Source organism: Brachyistius frenatus, unplaced genomic scaffold (genome assembly GCF_029030835.1).
Source record: "Brachyistius frenatus isolate BFR_SWC_R1_liver_20210118 unplaced genomic scaffold, ASM2903083v1 Contig_5, whole genome shotgun sequence".
Classification (NCBI taxonomy): Eukaryota; Metazoa; Chordata; class Actinopteri; family Embiotocidae; genus Brachyistius; species Brachyistius frenatus.
In genome coordinates this window covers 4,109,927-4,126,489 of record NW_027210604.1, presented here as the reverse complement: position 1 = coordinate 4,126,489, position 16,563 = coordinate 4,109,927, and the positions used below count along the sequence as shown (strand labels likewise).

At 38.9% G+C, this 16,563-nt stretch overlaps 1 protein-coding gene across 1 annotated transcript; it reads left to right on the top strand.

Moving 5' to 3' along the window:
* Positions 1-1,770: 1,770 nt before the first annotated feature.
* LOC138632319 (sodium- and chloride-dependent betaine transporter-like) lies at positions 1,771-13,497 on the top strand. The gene is made up of 14 exons (XM_069717817.1): positions 1,771-1,990; positions 2,139-2,273; positions 2,586-2,726; positions 3,795-3,876; positions 4,205-4,337; positions 5,458-5,592; positions 5,688-5,791; positions 7,664-7,788; positions 8,693-8,805; positions 8,892-9,029; positions 10,069-10,171; positions 10,301-10,401; positions 10,934-11,104; positions 13,241-13,497. Exons 1-14 carry the CDS (start codon positions 1,801-1,803, stop codon positions 13,346-13,348), a joined length of 1,779 nt encoding a protein of 592 aa, XP_069573918.1. The 5' UTR covers positions 1,771-1,800; the 3' UTR covers positions 13,349-13,497.
* Positions 13,498-16,563: the final 3,066 nt, after the last annotated feature.

Genomic DNA, 16,563 nt, shown 5'->3' with positions numbered 1-16,563 from the left:
TAAGATTAACATATAGTCCTATAGGTTGATCTACATACCTTCCACCTGTGCAAATGATTGAGGAGGACCTACAGTTGAAACCAGAAGTTTACATACACTGTGCAAAAAGACACATAACACTTTTTTTCTCACTGTCTGAAGTTAAATCAGACTAAACCTCTCCTGTTTCAGGTCCGTTAGGATTACCAAAATTATTTAACTTTTGCTAAATGTCACAATAATGAGCCATGTCCAGCCATCACACCGCTCAGGAAGGAGACGGGCTCTGTGTCCCAGAGCTGAACGTGTTTTGGTCCAACATGTGCAAATCAACCCCAGAACAAAAGCTAAAGACCTTGTGAAGATGATGGCTGAAGCTGGTAAGAAAGTGTCATTATCCACAGTAAAATGAGTCCTGCACCGACATGGGCTGAAAGGCTACTCAGCAAGAAGGAAGCCATTACTCCTAAAGAAACATAAAAAAAAGCCAGATTACAGTTTGCAAAAAGACACCAAGACAAAGACCTTAACTTCTGGAGACATGTCCTGTGGTCTGATGAAACTAAAGTGGAGCTGTTTGGCCATAATGACCACCGTTACATTTGGAGGAAAAAGGGGGAAGCTTGTAGACCTGAAAACACCATCCCAACTGTGAAGCATGGAGGTGGCAGCATCATGTTGTGGGGCTGTTTTGCTGCAGCAGGAACTGGAGCTCTTCACAAAATAGACGGCATCATGAAGAAAGAACATTACCTGGAAATATTAAGGCAACATCTCGGGACATCAGCCGGGAAGCTAAAACTTGGGCGTAAATGGGTCTTCCAAATGGACAATGACCCTAAGCATACTGCCAAAATAGTTAAAAAGTGGCTTGAGGACAACAAAGTCAATGTCTTGGAGTGGTCGTCACAAAGCCCTGACCTGAATCCCATCGAAAAATTTGTGGGCAGATCTGAAAAGGCGTGTGCGAGCGAGGCGGCCAACAAACCTGACTCAGTTACACCAGTTCTGTCAGGAGGAATGGGCCAGAATTCCAGCAGAGTACTGTAAGAAGCTTGTGGAAGGATACCCAAAACGTTTGACCCAAGTCATGCAGTTCAAAGGCAATGCTACTAAATACTAAGGAACTGTATGTAAACTTTTGACCTTGAAGAAAGTAATGAAAAATTCTCTAAAATATTCTCTTTCTCATTATTGTGACATTTAGCAAAAGTTAAATAATTTTGGTAATCCTAACGGACCTGAAACAGGAGAGGTTTAGTCTGATTTAACTTCAGTGAGGAAAAAAAGTGTTATGTGTCTTTTTGCACAGTGTATGTAAACTTCTGGTTTCAACTGTGTACTGTTTAACTTGTTACAAACCTATCAGAGGGGTGACGTTTCAGAGAATGTTTTTTCTTTTTTGTTCTTGTTGTTTTTATGAAACCTTGCAGTTGCCACCGACACGTGTTTAAAATTAACTAATTATATGTGTAAGAATGACATTTGTCACTATTCCAGACACTGTAGCGTCGGGTGAATTAAGGCAAAACAATTCCCGCCCCCTTTCATAACTTCTTTTACCACTCCTCCCCCAGTACACTTGTTCACGTGCATATCTGCAACTTTAAAAATTCACCCTCAGCCAACACCATACGCGGTAACTTCACTATCATAGCTGCTTTCACAACACGACAATCCTCAGCAATCCTCAGCTCCATATTAGTGTGTGCCAATTACATGACACTCGGTTCTAGCGATTGCGCAAAAAGATTTAGGTAGAAGGACATTTTACCTAATAGGAGACTGACGGTTCCGGATTTTTAAATTGGGGGGGTGAAGATGGCCATAAACAGAGAAAATGACGACTCCAAAGTCCGTATGCCAAAGGGTTACCCACAGAAGGCTAAAGAGGTGGAGGGAAGGGGGCAGTGGGCGACCAAAACCGAGTTTATCCTGACTGTGATGGGCGCGATCATCGGACCTGGGAATATATGGAGGTTCCCCTACCTGTGCTATAGAAACGGCGGAGGTGGGTGATTTTTACACTGATTGAGACGCTGTTCTTAGTTGTCAAGTGCATGTTATCAATCTGCCTTTTTTTCTTCTTCTTCTTCTTATCTCCTTGCATTGCAGCTTTCTGTGCATTTAGAATAAGAAAAATCATGTCTTTCTTACAGGTGTGTTTTTCATCCCATACATCTTGTTCATATTTACATGCGGAATCCCCTTATTCTTCCTCGAGACTTCCTTGGGGCAGTACACCAGCCAGGGGGGAATTACTTGCTGGAGAAAGATTTGTCCGCTTTTCCAAGGTAATTAAAAAAAAAAAAACGCTTTTTTAAAAAATATATATATTTCTTTGAAACGTCAAGTTAAATATATTTAAAGTCTCGTCATATTTCTCATTTGTCGGTCTATTTTTCACCTGGACAGCGCGCGTAATTACGCACAGAATATTGTGTATAACTCCTTCTGTCACCTGTTGGTTTGGAACAGAAGTCTCATCATAATATTAGTGATCGAAATTAATTTCTTTGTGCACAGGACATTTGTTACTTAGAAAGTGCCGTGCAACACCCGAATATTTGAAGTGTTGTGCTCATTTCTACTTTTCTTTTTCGCAGGGATGGGCTACGCCAGTCACTTAATCATTTTATTCAGTGCAGCTTCTTATGTCATCATCCTCGCATGGGCGTTCTTTTACCTGTTCTCGTCTTTCAGTGCGGAATTGCCTTGGGCCACATGTGGGCACGACTGGAACACAGGTAGTTTCTGTTAAACTATATAAACAGTTATAAGAACAAAAATGTTGACTAATTTCTCTGTAATCCAGCAGTTTCTATAATGCACAACACTAACGTTTCATATTTTGATATTCAGTTAGAGGAAATAGCCTAATAGAAATACAAAGTACAGTCTGCCAAATAAGAGTCTTTGTTTTTGCTGTTTTTAAGGTAATGTAGTCAGCTAAAATGGGGCATCATGTAAAATGAGCCATATAAAGTTTATCTGGCATTGTCACTTCAACATTAGTAGACACATTATTATAGTTTTGATTGGTAAGAGGTTGTTAAGGCGGGCGGGACAGAGTGAAGTAAGTCAAAGATATGATATGGTGATCATGACAAATAAAATTGTACTCATCAGTAATGAGGGAGATAAAGCAATTACAAATAAGCATACCATTCAAACTTCTCGTCATACTAGTCAAATACTTTTTAAAAATGTTAAAAATAAATAAATAATGATCACCATGGAGTAGTTTAGGAAGGTTAGACACAAAATGTCCACTTTATGGCAAGGGATTAGAAGAGTCCAAGGACCCCTTTGCTAAGGACAAAGTTGCTGGCTCTGGCTTTGCATCTGGGAGGAAACAATACCTGCCAGAGGAATCTGATTCAGAACTGGCCAGTCTTGTCAAGTGCCTCCCCAAAAGAGTTTTCTCTCTTCACAATTCTCTGGCGTATCCAGGGAATTGCATATATGTATGTAAAGGCCAGTAATAATAAAGGCTTCTCCGAAGTATGACCCACTGCTGTTTTGGGTATTACTGTTTTTTTTAAACAGTATCCAGACCTCAGAATAAAGAAATCTGAGGCTCTTTTAGCAGCAAGAGAAGCAGGGCTAAAGCCTGAGATGGTAAAGTGGTTTTAACAGTATGAAAACCTGCTCGAAGAACTTCAAATCAAAGAACTTCCATCATATCTTTTGAATTGTGATGAGTCTGGCCTGCAAGATCTTTGCATTAAATATGAAATACAAGCAGTAGGATACAATTTGTACTTTGAAAATGAACCTGTTTACATTTCTGGTGTTTCATTTTCTTACACCAGACTCATGCTTGGACTCGAACCATCAGAATATGAGCATGACATCCAGAGTGAACACCACTCTTCCAGTTGTGGAGTTCTGGCAGTAAGCATTTAGTCAACTCACACAATCTTGTACTGAATGCAGTTTTTTCTTTCAATCTTTTTTCCTTCCTTTTCTCTCTCCCTCTACCTTCTCTTTCCTCAGCCTTCCCCATCACTTCAGATCGTCTCCTTAACTCCCACCCACACCTTTATTTAGCTCGTCTTTGATTTGGTCTCCTCCCTTTCCTGTCACTCATCTACCCTCTCGTCTTGGCACTCCGTTGTCAGCTCTCCCAATTGTTCATTTTCCTTCCCCTCTACCTGTCATTCATTATTGGTGTCCCTCTCTCCCCCCCCCCCCCACACCATTACTCCGCTTATTTCGCCAGGCATCGGGTTTTAAAAATCTCCAGTGGCATCGAGGAGGTGGGCGGCTTGAGGTGGGAACTGCTCCTGTGTCTCATCCTGAGCTGGGTCATCTGCTACTTTTGCGTTTGGAAGGGCATCAAGTCAACTGGAAAGGTCAGCTGCCTGAAATGTAACATTCAATATTTTCTTATATTAACATCATATTCAAGTCATTGCTAGTTATTAAATGACCAGTGCCTGCATTTTTTTTTTTTTTAGATAAGCACAATATCAATACTCTGACAGTAAAAAAACAAACATATAAAGGCAAAGTAACTCCAGAAGATTTCTGAAAACTATGTTCATATTAAGCATTGTTTTCAAACAAATACCTCATTAGGAGAGGGTTTGCAAACAATGTTTTTAATAGTCTGAAAAACTATTGATCTTGTTAAAAGTTTCATCAGATGTTCTCTGAAGGCACTGTGTAAGTACAGGCCAGCCTGGGAACACACCTGTCAGATCTGCTTTATTCATGTATCATCATCTGGCTCCTTGTTACAGTACCAGTTGCTTTCAAATCATTAGTACAATCCAGTCATATTCATATAAGCATAAGGCAGCCTGCACCACTGCACTGATACCTTTATGCCAATCCTGCTCATGTTTTGAGTATTTTATGATTGTTGACATATCATTTTCATGTGTTTTTATGGATAAGTCTGTACTCTGTATTGCAATACTATTCAAAGCGGCCTTAAAAAGAAGAGTCTTGTGATCTAGATCTGAATTCATAAATACTGCCAAACATGGTTAATTCCTTAATGTAGTTTATGTTACTTATTCAATCAATTAATGTAGCGTACCCTGCCAAAGGAACTTTGGCACTTAAACTGATGATTTACATTTTATTTAAACATACAACCAACGTAAGAGCTTGTACCCAGTCGGGGGTGTTAATAACGTAAATATTCTGTCTTCTGCTCAACACACATTCTCCTTCCTGCCGTTTCCTGTTGGTCTGCAGTGTCAGCAAAGCCATCCTTAGCTCAAAGTAAAACATACATGGTGTTATTTACAGTTAACTTGTCATCAGGTCCTGATTTCATCACTTACTTAATTATTCTAGAAATGTGCATGTGTTTTCAATTGTATGCGAGAGTCTTACTCACAGTAAGACGTTCTGACTCTCAGTGTGTGAGAGCAGCCACGAATAAAACAATTCAAATATGGTTAGGGTTAGGTGGTTAGGTCTGATGACCAAAGGTGACCTCTTTTTCTTCTTTGCTTTCAGGCAGCCTACTTCACCGCCACCTTCCCCTTTGTCATGCTGTTTGTTTTGCTCATACGTGGTGTTACCCTACCAGGGGCAATGGATGGGATAATTTACTACATCTACCCTGATATATCTCGCCTCTCAGATGCCCAGGTAAGAAGACAGATTCAACTATTCGACCAGAATCCCAAAATACTCTACAGAGACATTCACATAAAAAAAAAATATATACAAATGGTCCTTTTCAGGTGTGGATGGACGCTGGCACTCAGATCTTCTTCTCTTATGCTATCGGCCTTGGTTTCCTCACCTCTCTTGGCAGTTACAACACTTACAACAATGATTGTTACAGGTAAATGCAGTGCTACACTGTCAAAACAACCCAGTTTTATTAAAACACAAAGGACTTCTTTTTTTTTTTTTACCTTTTACATAATTGAGGCAAAAGTGAAATAAAAAGTCTTGAAAGATCGAAATAGTTTGGGGACCTGTGATTACAATATGGGAAAAAAAAAAAAAAAAAAAAATTCTATCACCTTTCTTTATGTAATAGTACAAATTACTCTTTTTTAAAAAATATATATAATAGCATCGACTGCTACAGCACCTGAGTCTTTATTTTTTCATGCCTCTACGCCCGCGGACGCCAAAGCCGGAGGCAAAATGCTTTCGGGTAGTCCATCCATTCGTCTGTCCAGTTCTAACTCAAGAACGCCTTGAGGGAATTTGTTCAAACTTGGTAAAAAGATTCACTTGATACCAAGGATGAACTGGTTAGATTTGGGGGTCAAAGGTCAAGGTCCCTGGAACCCCAATTTGATACAGTCACCTGAGCATGATATCTCAGGAATGCCGAGCTGGAATTTTTTTCAAATGTTATACATTTGTTCACTTGGCCTCAAGGATGAACTGATCAGAGTTTGGTGGTCAAAGTTCAAGGTCACGGTGACCTTACATTCCCCTCATCTGACCGTCCCGTTCTTGTGAACGTGATACATCAAGACCTCCTTGAGGGAATTTGTTCAAACTTGGCAAAAACATTCACTTGGTACCAACATTGACCTGATAAGATTTTTGTGGTCAAAGGTCAAGGTCACTGTAACCTCACATTGACCCATGCTTGTGTAGAATGTTGTATTTGCAAAATAACTCATGGCACTTGTTCTTCCTTAGCTTAAACAAATAGGTTGTGAGCTTTGGGTTACAGAGTTGGTCCAGTATGCTGCTTTGTAAGAAAAATATATTTATCAAAAATAAAGACCGCAGTAACGACAAAGACTGAGCAGCAACAGAACAAAAACTAGGACAACAAAACAAAAGGTAAAAACTTAATACAAACTAAGACTGTGACTTAAGTGAGACTGAAACACAACATTACTAAACATTAACACGATTCTAACTGTGACACAGCGTAACTGCTGACCACATCCATGGCCTGTGAGGGGTTGGGGGGGGGGGTCTGCTTCATTAGATTGCTTCATTGATTTTGGAGATATTTCTTTGGTTTTGTTTGATCAAATAGAAAATGCAATCACAAAAGATTCCCTTGTTATGGTCTCGAAGGTAAGGGAAGGTTTGTACCAGGTCCACACTTGTGGTCCTGAGGAGGAGAAAGGTCAGACTTCATGGCGTCTCTGGATGAAGGGTTGTTGAGAGGGTGGATGGCTGTTTGACCTGGAGGAAGGAATGTTTGGGTCTGTCCGCTACACTTGTGAACAAGATATTTCAGGAATATCTGGAGGGAATTTCTTCAAATTTGTCACAAACACTCCCTTTAGCTAAGGAATGAGCTGGTTAGATTTTGGAGGTCAAAGCTCAAAGTCACTGTGACCTCACATTCACGTGGATGCAAGGATGACATGTATAGATTTTAGTAATCAGAAGTCAAAGGTCACGCTTGATAGAACTTTCTGCCCATCCTTATCCGCCCATTCCATTCTCGTGAACACAATATTTCAGGAACGCCTTGAGAGAATTGCTTTAAATTTGGCACAAACATTCATCTTTGACACAAAGATGAACCGATAACATTTGTTTGTCAAAAGTCTAGTTACTGTGAGTTCATATCGGTTTCCTATCATGAACGCAACATCTAATCTAATATCTAATAACGCCTTGAGTATAACTCTTCCAGTGTGGCACAAACAATTGTTTGGACTCAAGGATGACCTGATAACACTTTGGCGGTCCAAGGTCAATCTAGTTGTATTCATTTTTCTTTCAGGGACTGTTTCTACTTGTGTCTGCTGAACAGTGCCACCAGCATAGTGGCAGGCTTTGCCATTTTCTCTGTTCTGGGTTTCATGACATACGAACAAGGAGTGGATATTTCTGAAGTGGCAGAGTCAGGCAAGTACTGACTCAGTTAAGATCTACTTAACTCATCTAATACATATTCTGTGAGGTTTATGGTATAAAGTGGTATAAATAGTCAAACACTGCACCCTGTATAAACACTACCTCTTCACCCTTTCTGGAAATTTTGTTAAATCATGGGGTGATTTTCTGTATTCCATTATTTTTCAGTCCAAGAAGCTGTCTGGCAGAGTCGATAACCTTCCTTTTTTCTTCTTTGATATTTTGCCTTTATTATGACACCTGCAGTTCAGTTCAGGTGAGCGTGATTTTAGCTAACCAGCGAGCAGTAGGAATACAAAGCTAAAGACAAAAAATATTAATCAAAGCCCCTATTGACAATAATCTTGACCTAGATTTTGAAAAATCATTAGGTAATCTGTGACTTTTTGACAATCACAAAGGCAAAGAATCAATCTTCAATTTATTTACATTTGAAACAAGAAAGCAAAGAGACAGATGTCACTTTGTCTCATGGTCAGACAGTTGGTCCATCACATGGGGTCCTATTCAAAAGATCGTCATGAAATTCAGTACAGGTCTCTCAATATGACACTCTCTGACTTTATCTTTAGCACCATCAGCTGGTAAGAGTTTTTATCCTGTAAAATATCTTCATCTACTCCACAGATTTGCACCCGCTGACTTTGGTGATCCCTGGACTTTTTCTGCTGTGCTATCATTTGGTCAAGTTTGTAATTTGTCCGGTTCTCTAGTTTATATACTGATGTCATCCCGACTATCCTCAGCTGTACTTTGTGTTTCTTCCAGATTCCAAAATCCTCATCACACAGATGTCGGAATAAAATACTGTTGTATCTAAACATAACTAGCATTTCTGACTGTTGCCTGTAATCTATGTTCACGTTATATATAATTACATGACGTGTGTTTGTAGGCCCGGGGTTGGCATTCATTGTTTACCCACGTGCTGTAGCCATGATGCCCATGCCTCAGGCGTGGTCGGTGTGTTTCTTCCTCATGATCATTCTGCTCGGGCTGGATAGTCAGGTACCAACTGAACCTCTCTGTATGTATAAATAAAAGAATGAAGGAATGAAGCACTAACTCCTTTTCTTCCAATCGGTTCCTTCCAGTTTGTTGGTCTGGAGTGTCTGATGACATCAGTGGTTGATCTGTTCCCTAATCACCTGCAGCAAGGCTATAGACGTGAGCTGCTTCTGCTGGCTATCTGCTGCACCTGCTGCTTGTTTGGACTCTCTCTGGTCACAGAGGTTTGTATACAGTAAACACCGTGCTAGAGAGTTAACAAAACCTTCCTTAGATATTTTCTTCATTTTGTCTATGTAGCACTTGATTTACTTTCAAGAGTGCCAGAAAGCAACGTTTTCTCAACAGTTTTCAGATGTCGTGTTTCACAAATGAACCCCCTACAATTTAGAGGTCTTAATCTTTAGTACAAAAGATGAAGACGTAATTTATCTACATGACTTATTAGCAAAAAGGAGTGGAAGGGCTGTGAAAGAATTTATTTTATGCAACATTAAACAGTCATTATATCACATTTAGTGAAGACTGACAACATCGTTAAATACCACTCGGTGCTCGGGCCCTAATAATATTGTTAGGATTTGATGGGGTCATGATTGGGTTAATTATTTTAGTTTTTAATCAATTTATTTTGAATAATAAGCATCAATGGAAAGAGGAATAATCCCACAATTATTGTACATTTTCTTTGTCCTTGCCGGAACTATGTCGCTGACATGCAATCACAAAATTTGATTTGAAGATAAAGAATGATATTTTCTTACAGTTCAGCAAGGGATAGGACCCAAACGCACAACACTGAGGTAGATGGAAGCAAACAGGACTTCACTTACAATGTATATTTACAAAGGGCAGGCAGGTTAACACAATACTGGGAGCAATGCAGAGTCCGAAGTCCTGGCAAAATACTAAGTTGAGAAAATACTTAAGATGTCCAAAGAAACTCAGGTTTAGACACCAAGCGAAGAAAGCTTGTGATTTAGACGTGAGGCAGCACTTATGATCCAATGACTAGTTGTGGCAGGGAGAAGATAGTCTGTGTGAGATGACTGCAGGTGGGGTCAATTGGGGAACTGGTAGCAGGTGGCGTGGGCATGGCAGGCAGGATACAGGGCACACAGAGAGGGAGAGACTGGGGACCTCTGGTGGTTGGAGGAAGTTGCACAGGGAACAAACTGAATAACTGAAAGGGTAGGAAGACCAAAACCAATTTTATCATTGTATATATTGATAATTATTGTGACTTCTGCCCTTTCTTTTAAGGGGGGGATGTACCTGCTCCAGCTGTTAGACCACCATGTCTGCAGTGGCACCACCCTGCTCCTCCTGTCCTTTTGCCAGTCTATCAGCATCGGTTGGGTCTACGGTAAGTCCTAGACAATACAGCCAACCAATATTGTAAACAGACACAGATCCTCTTCATATTTAAAAAACAACAACTTTTATTGCAACTATTTTCAGTGGAGCTTCTTTTTTTTTTTTTTTTCACCTGAAGGTCCTGATCGTTTTTATGACAACATCACAAACATGATTGGTTATCGCCCATACCCGTTCATGAAGTACTCCTGGCGCTACATCACTCCCTCCATCACTTTTGTAAGTACATTTTTATTGAGGAAGTGATTTGTTTCTTCCATGTGTTTTGTTATCTTGCTCGTGTCTGATTCCTTTCGATATATGGTTCGTTAAAAAATGTGTGCATTCATGAGAGAAAGGGAGGACCACCTAAGGGAGAATTATGTGCAGAGGAGTAACAGACACATAGGTGAACAGCTGGGAATACACAGCTATTTATTGTAATTTGAGAACACTATGGCACTCTTTAAAAACCTCCTAGAAGAACTTTTCACCTCAAATACCCAAACTCAATTACCACTGTAACAAGTTATAATAATATGCATGTGCCAATCCTTTCATTTGTATGCGTGAAAGGATTTATTCTTGTGATATTCTGATATGGTTCTATATGGTTTGCATCTACCATTTAAATATGGTCAGTAATGACTCTTGAAGAACTTGTGAGGTTAATTCCAGTCAGTTTTCTAAGATGTCTTTTAGTTTCATTGTTTTTGTTCTTTTGTAATTACAGAAATCTTATATTAATCCACTTTGTCCCATCTCATCACAGATCACTTTCATCTTCTCTATTGTACAATATTCCCCCCTTAAGTTCAATAACACCTACGTTTATCCACTCTGGGCCAACATCCTGGGCTGGTTCATTGCCACGGTCTCTCTCTCTCTCATCCCTCTGTTCGTAGTACATCAAATGATCCAAGGAAAAGGATCTCTTCGACAGGTGAGCATGATCCCGTCTAAAAGTACTGCTACGTTCAGCATCAGGAAAAAAAACAGAATTTACATATTGATGAGAAAAACGTTCAACTTCTGACACAGATAAGGGTCAAGTTGGTCTTGTTGGCAGTTGCAATCTGAGTGCTGCTGTGTGGGATACATTAATTGAGTTCACAGAGTTCGGAAAAGTTGTTTTTATTTGTGTACATTGTACAACCCCGTTTCCCAAAAAGTTGGGACACTGTGTAAAGTGTAAATAAAAACAGAAAGCAAAGATACAAATCATGTAAACCGACATCTTATAAGTACAAGTGCAATGCTTTAGTGTATCAATTAGTCGCTGTTGTTGGATGACATCAGTTAAAAAAAAAAACCCACAATGATATTAATCTATATCTCATATAAAAATAAACAGGGAAAGACACAGATGTTTGTCGGTCTCTGAACACTCTGCCCCCGTAGAGGACTGTCTCACTCCGCGCAGCGAGCGCCACTTGATCTTCTCCAATTGATGATGACATTTGTCAGAGAGAATTGATTGGTCAGAAGGCGGTACTTTCTTACGTTTTGATCCGATATCTCGAACATAACCTGTTTCGGACCAGGCTAAGTTTGCAAGTTACGAAGGTGATCTCGCCATCTTAAAAGAGACGGTTGCAAAACAGTCCTGCTTGAAGTCCAGACCGGTCACCCGTTGAAAACATTTGCAGAAAATTCATCAAAGGACACTCTAAACTGTGGAGCAGCTGAAATCCTATATCAGGCAAGAATGGGACAGCATTTCACTTTGAAAACTCCAGCAACTGGTCTCCTCAGTTCCCAAATGTTTACAGTGTTCTTAAAAGAGGAGGTGATGCAGCACAGCGCATGTGTCCCAACTTTTTTTTTTAAACGTATTGCAGGCATCATACTGAAAATGAACATATATTTCCCCAAAAAACAATAATAAATTCTTAGTGTCAACATTGGATATGTTGTCTTTGGTCTATTTTTAATTAAACATGCTATTATGTGGTTTTCAAATCATTGTGTTCTGTTTTTATTTACATTTTACACAAGTGTCCCAGATGCAGGGTGGTACATTGAGTCAGATCATTCCTTTGAAGCTGTGGAGACCGGATGAATGACACAGCTGCATTTTTGATGGCCTTGCTCAAGTCTTGGCTGTTGTAATGGGACAACTTGGCTTTGTACAAGAATAGTTCTGGCCTTTCACCAGAGTATCTCAACAGGATATCTCACATGTTCCATCTGAGCTCCAGAGCCCCAGAGCCCCAGACATTGATTCACATTGTTTAAGTCAACTGACCTGTTGTTCTTAGCAATGAACATGGCCTCTATATTTTATATAGAGTCAGTCCCACATACTCCATAATTTTACTTTAAATACTTAGTAGGGCCCAAATGTATATTCATCTACAGCAAAAAAAAAAGGTTTGAAAACTCCTGTTTGAGTAGCAGTTGCTAAAAACTACAGCGCCCAGGATTTGTTGTAAATGATTTAGGCTTTCCTAAAACTGAAACTATACAGTGGTGTGAAAAAGTGTTTGGCCCCTTCCTGATTTCTTATTCACTTTTTCACACAGGGCGATGTGGGTTTTGATTTTTTTTTTTCTCCCTTAATAATAAAAACCTTCATTTAAAAACTGCATTTTGTGTTTACTTTTGTTATCTTTGACTAATATTTAAATTTGTTTGATGATCTGAAACATTTAAGTGTGACAGACATGCAAAAAAAAATGGAAATAAGGAAGGGGGCAAACCCTTTTTCACACCACTGTATATTTGTAAACTCTTTTCTCAAAAACTTGTCTTCAGAAAGGACCGTTGAGCTTGGAGTTCAGAGCAACAGGCGGTGAAAGTTAAACCGTTTTAAAAAACGTACTACTGCATTGCTGAGTTTGGTGTTTTACAGGGAAACTTATCACATCGCAATGATTGATTGTAAGATTAATTTTGTTTTTTGAGATAACATTTAATTCTGTTTTATTGACATTATACTGTAAAACAACATCATGTAAGATAGGTGAGTTACTCTTTGGATTCAGTAATGCAGAGTAATATTTTTTCTAACTCCGAGTAGTTTATTTTCACCTATTCAATGAATTTCACTTCACTCTTGTATATTTTCTTTCCCCAGCGTTTCTCACTGCTCTGCCAGCCTGTCGACGACCTCCCCTTGGATCGAAAATGCTCTCCTATACTGGAAGCCAATTGCAGCGTTGCCCCCGCAGAGCTCAAACCTTGATCCCACACTGGGGAACTCACGCAGTGAACACAAACAAGTTGTTCAGCAGAGAGGTGTTCTGTAATTTGGTAATCACACATTTAAGAATTAAAATGGTCTAAAGAGACACGTATACGCTGGGCATGAGTAGCCCATCGAGCACAAAGATTTTAAGCACATCTGCAACATTTTACATTTTGCATTTGGAGCCAACAGTTTGCAAGAAAACAGCAAGTGCAAGTGTGTGTTGCATTTAAATGTGTCTGTATATGATCTTTATGATTTTCCTCCTGTTTTTGTTTTTGTAGCAAATTTACTGATGAAAATGGCATTATGCTTTTTTATGTTGTGCATAATTCTTTAACCTTTTTTTTTTTTTTGGTATTATTTTGTGCTTCTCAAGTTCGACTTGACAACTATGCTGTAAATCAGTTTCCACACAAATGTTAAAACAGAAAAATGGGGACTCCACTAGTTTTTTTGATACATATTTCCAGGAACAAAGATTTAACTGCAACATGTTTGTTCAGACAAGTCACGTGACTGCACCGTTTGAAACACTGAAACACATGCAAGTTATAAAGCTGTTGGCCTCAGTGCTGGCTTATAAAAGAATTAGAGACTTACTTTGAATATCACATGCTATTAAATAAGATAAAGAGGCAAAGTCAGGGATAATTTGATGAATAATCATATGCAGTAAACATGTCCAAAGTACAATACTGCTGTGTGCACTGATTATTTGAGTTTGGATGTCATTATTCTTCAATAAAATGGTTAACAGTTGAGTACGCATTAATTGTTGTAACTGGGCTTAAGTATGCAAAAATCACTGAAAAAAAGAAAGAAAATACTTCTAGATTAGAAAAAACATCCCTTAAATATCTGAACATTAAATGTTGCAGAAGAGCCAAACCTAATGAATATTTCAGTAGCTAACCGAAAGTAAACCAAAATCTAAAAGTAAAGGATAAATGGCTAAAATTCCTGGAAAAAAAGTGATAATTAGTTGGTAGTGTACAACAAAGTTGCAGTGAAAGTGATAGATAAACATTTGAAATAGCTTGATGTATGCATTATAGTTGAAACACTTGGCTAAAAATATTTAAACAGATGAAATAGTTTACTATTAACAATAACAGTCACTGACAACTAACAATAACTGATGGACGTATAGTTGAAATTTCCAGCATCTGTCTTTCTACTTGTATGTGATATTAGTATAAATGGCTGCTCAACCAAAGTAACCTAAATAATCAGTTTAGTGCTAACAACGTGGTGTTAAAATCAATTCAAATGTATACCTTTGGAACAAGATAAGTGTCGATGATGGGATGATTTCATCTGATAAGGTTCTTGGGGAAAATTAGACAGATTTTGGATTTCTTGAACTGGATAATGTTCAGTGAGTAAAAACAATTCCTTCAATATTTACATGGTATTGAATGTTAAGGTATAGAAAATGTTGTATTTGTTGGTCTGAGATTGAACATGACACCCATGTCTTCGTGTACTTTACCCGGTTAGAAAAATAAATGAGCATAAAGGGATATCACCTCCTGCACTTCTGTGTCTTCAAAATCAACCTTATTCGGGTTGTCATTTCCTTCTATTTTCTGCAGTCCGAGACATTTTAATCTCTTCTGTTAACATGCTGTAGGGAGGAAGAGGGAAGAATATGTTTATTTATGCATGCTGGCTATTCTACCACTTTGATTATAGCCGCTTATTTTCTCAGTTGGTTTAGTTTGCTCATGCTTGCGGGATCTCTTTAAGTTTGAAACCAAAAGAGTCACTGGTTCCCCATCCCCACACTCTATTCGCTCTCAGTGGAGGAATGAGCTAAACGCATACCAGCTTCCTTCACTGCAGGAAGTTAAGTCATGACTCCGGGCAGATGGCAGATAAATGTGTTTTGCTCTGAGTTGCTCAATTATGAAGCATCGTCCAGGACACATTCCAGGTCTGGTAATTCTACAAAGTGCAATCTTACTAAGGCTGAGCAAAGCAGTCACGAACGCTTACATTCCGCCTTCCAAGTTTACAAGATCTCTGCCACATTCAGGCCCAGTACAAACTATGCAAAGCAAATGTGGAGATGATTTATGAATGTTGAGAAAATAATAAAACTAAAAAGTGTGACAGCTAGAATATGTGTTCAATTGTCACTGCCTTTTTAGCCAAAAAGAGCTATTCAAAGAGCTCAGTATAGCTTTACATGAAGGACACCTAACATCCACATGTAACAGCTTAATACTTAAGGAACACTTTATTTTATAGGCTATTCAGTTAATTACACAATGAGACACAACAAGCAATTGTGACAGAAGACACAAAACATTTTAATAAAAGACAACGTTTATTGACTTTCTTGTTTGCCATCTTGTAGAAGGAGGATAACAACAGTGTAATAATTTAATCACTATATAAATAAACACATAATGGACATGGTTTGGAGGAAAAGTATTTCTCTGTCTGGTTCGAAGCCAAATAAAACAGTTTTTTGTGTGAATGATAAAAGAATTAATCACAAAATATAGCTTTTAACAAATTAGGTACTAACTAAATTAACGATGGGATCTCAAAGTTGTAGAAGCAGTGAAACAAGCTGTTCACCTGAGAGACCAAACACCGAGATATTAGTTTTTAATATCTGTCATAGATATAAAAAAAAAAAAAATTCACAGGCAAATCCTTTCTAGTTTGAATGACTACTAAATGTGGGCTAAATTAAGGATTAAGCCAAGGAAGGGACAGTTAAAAAGGATTATTTCTTTAGTAGGCGAGGAAGATTTTCCCTGTGTTGGATAAGCCCGTGAAAAGACGAGGGAGATGGTACACTAAAGAGCTAAATGATGTAAAGCAGGCTGGGCAGCTGAAGAGACTTGTTGGTGAAGGTTTAAAAAGGAAGAGAGGTCAAGATTTCCGGTATATTTTAAACCGCAGCGTCTATAGTCTGGCCAATTCAAAAGGGTAAAGTGGCCACTGACAGAATGTTAAGTTTCTTGGATAGAAAGACTGAAGAGAATGATTAATTCGTATATTAGGGGATGGTCGGGAGTTCCCCGATGCCTCAGTAGCGTATGGAAGGGGCCTCCTTCGGTTACCGCTGTCCGGCCCGACAGACTGGGATTAGCATTCGGAATTTCAGTGTGCAAAGGTAAGAGTAGGGTTGCAGTTGGCAGGAGGCAAAGATGATGTTCTGAGAAAGTTGGCACCAGCGCCGCTGACAGGAA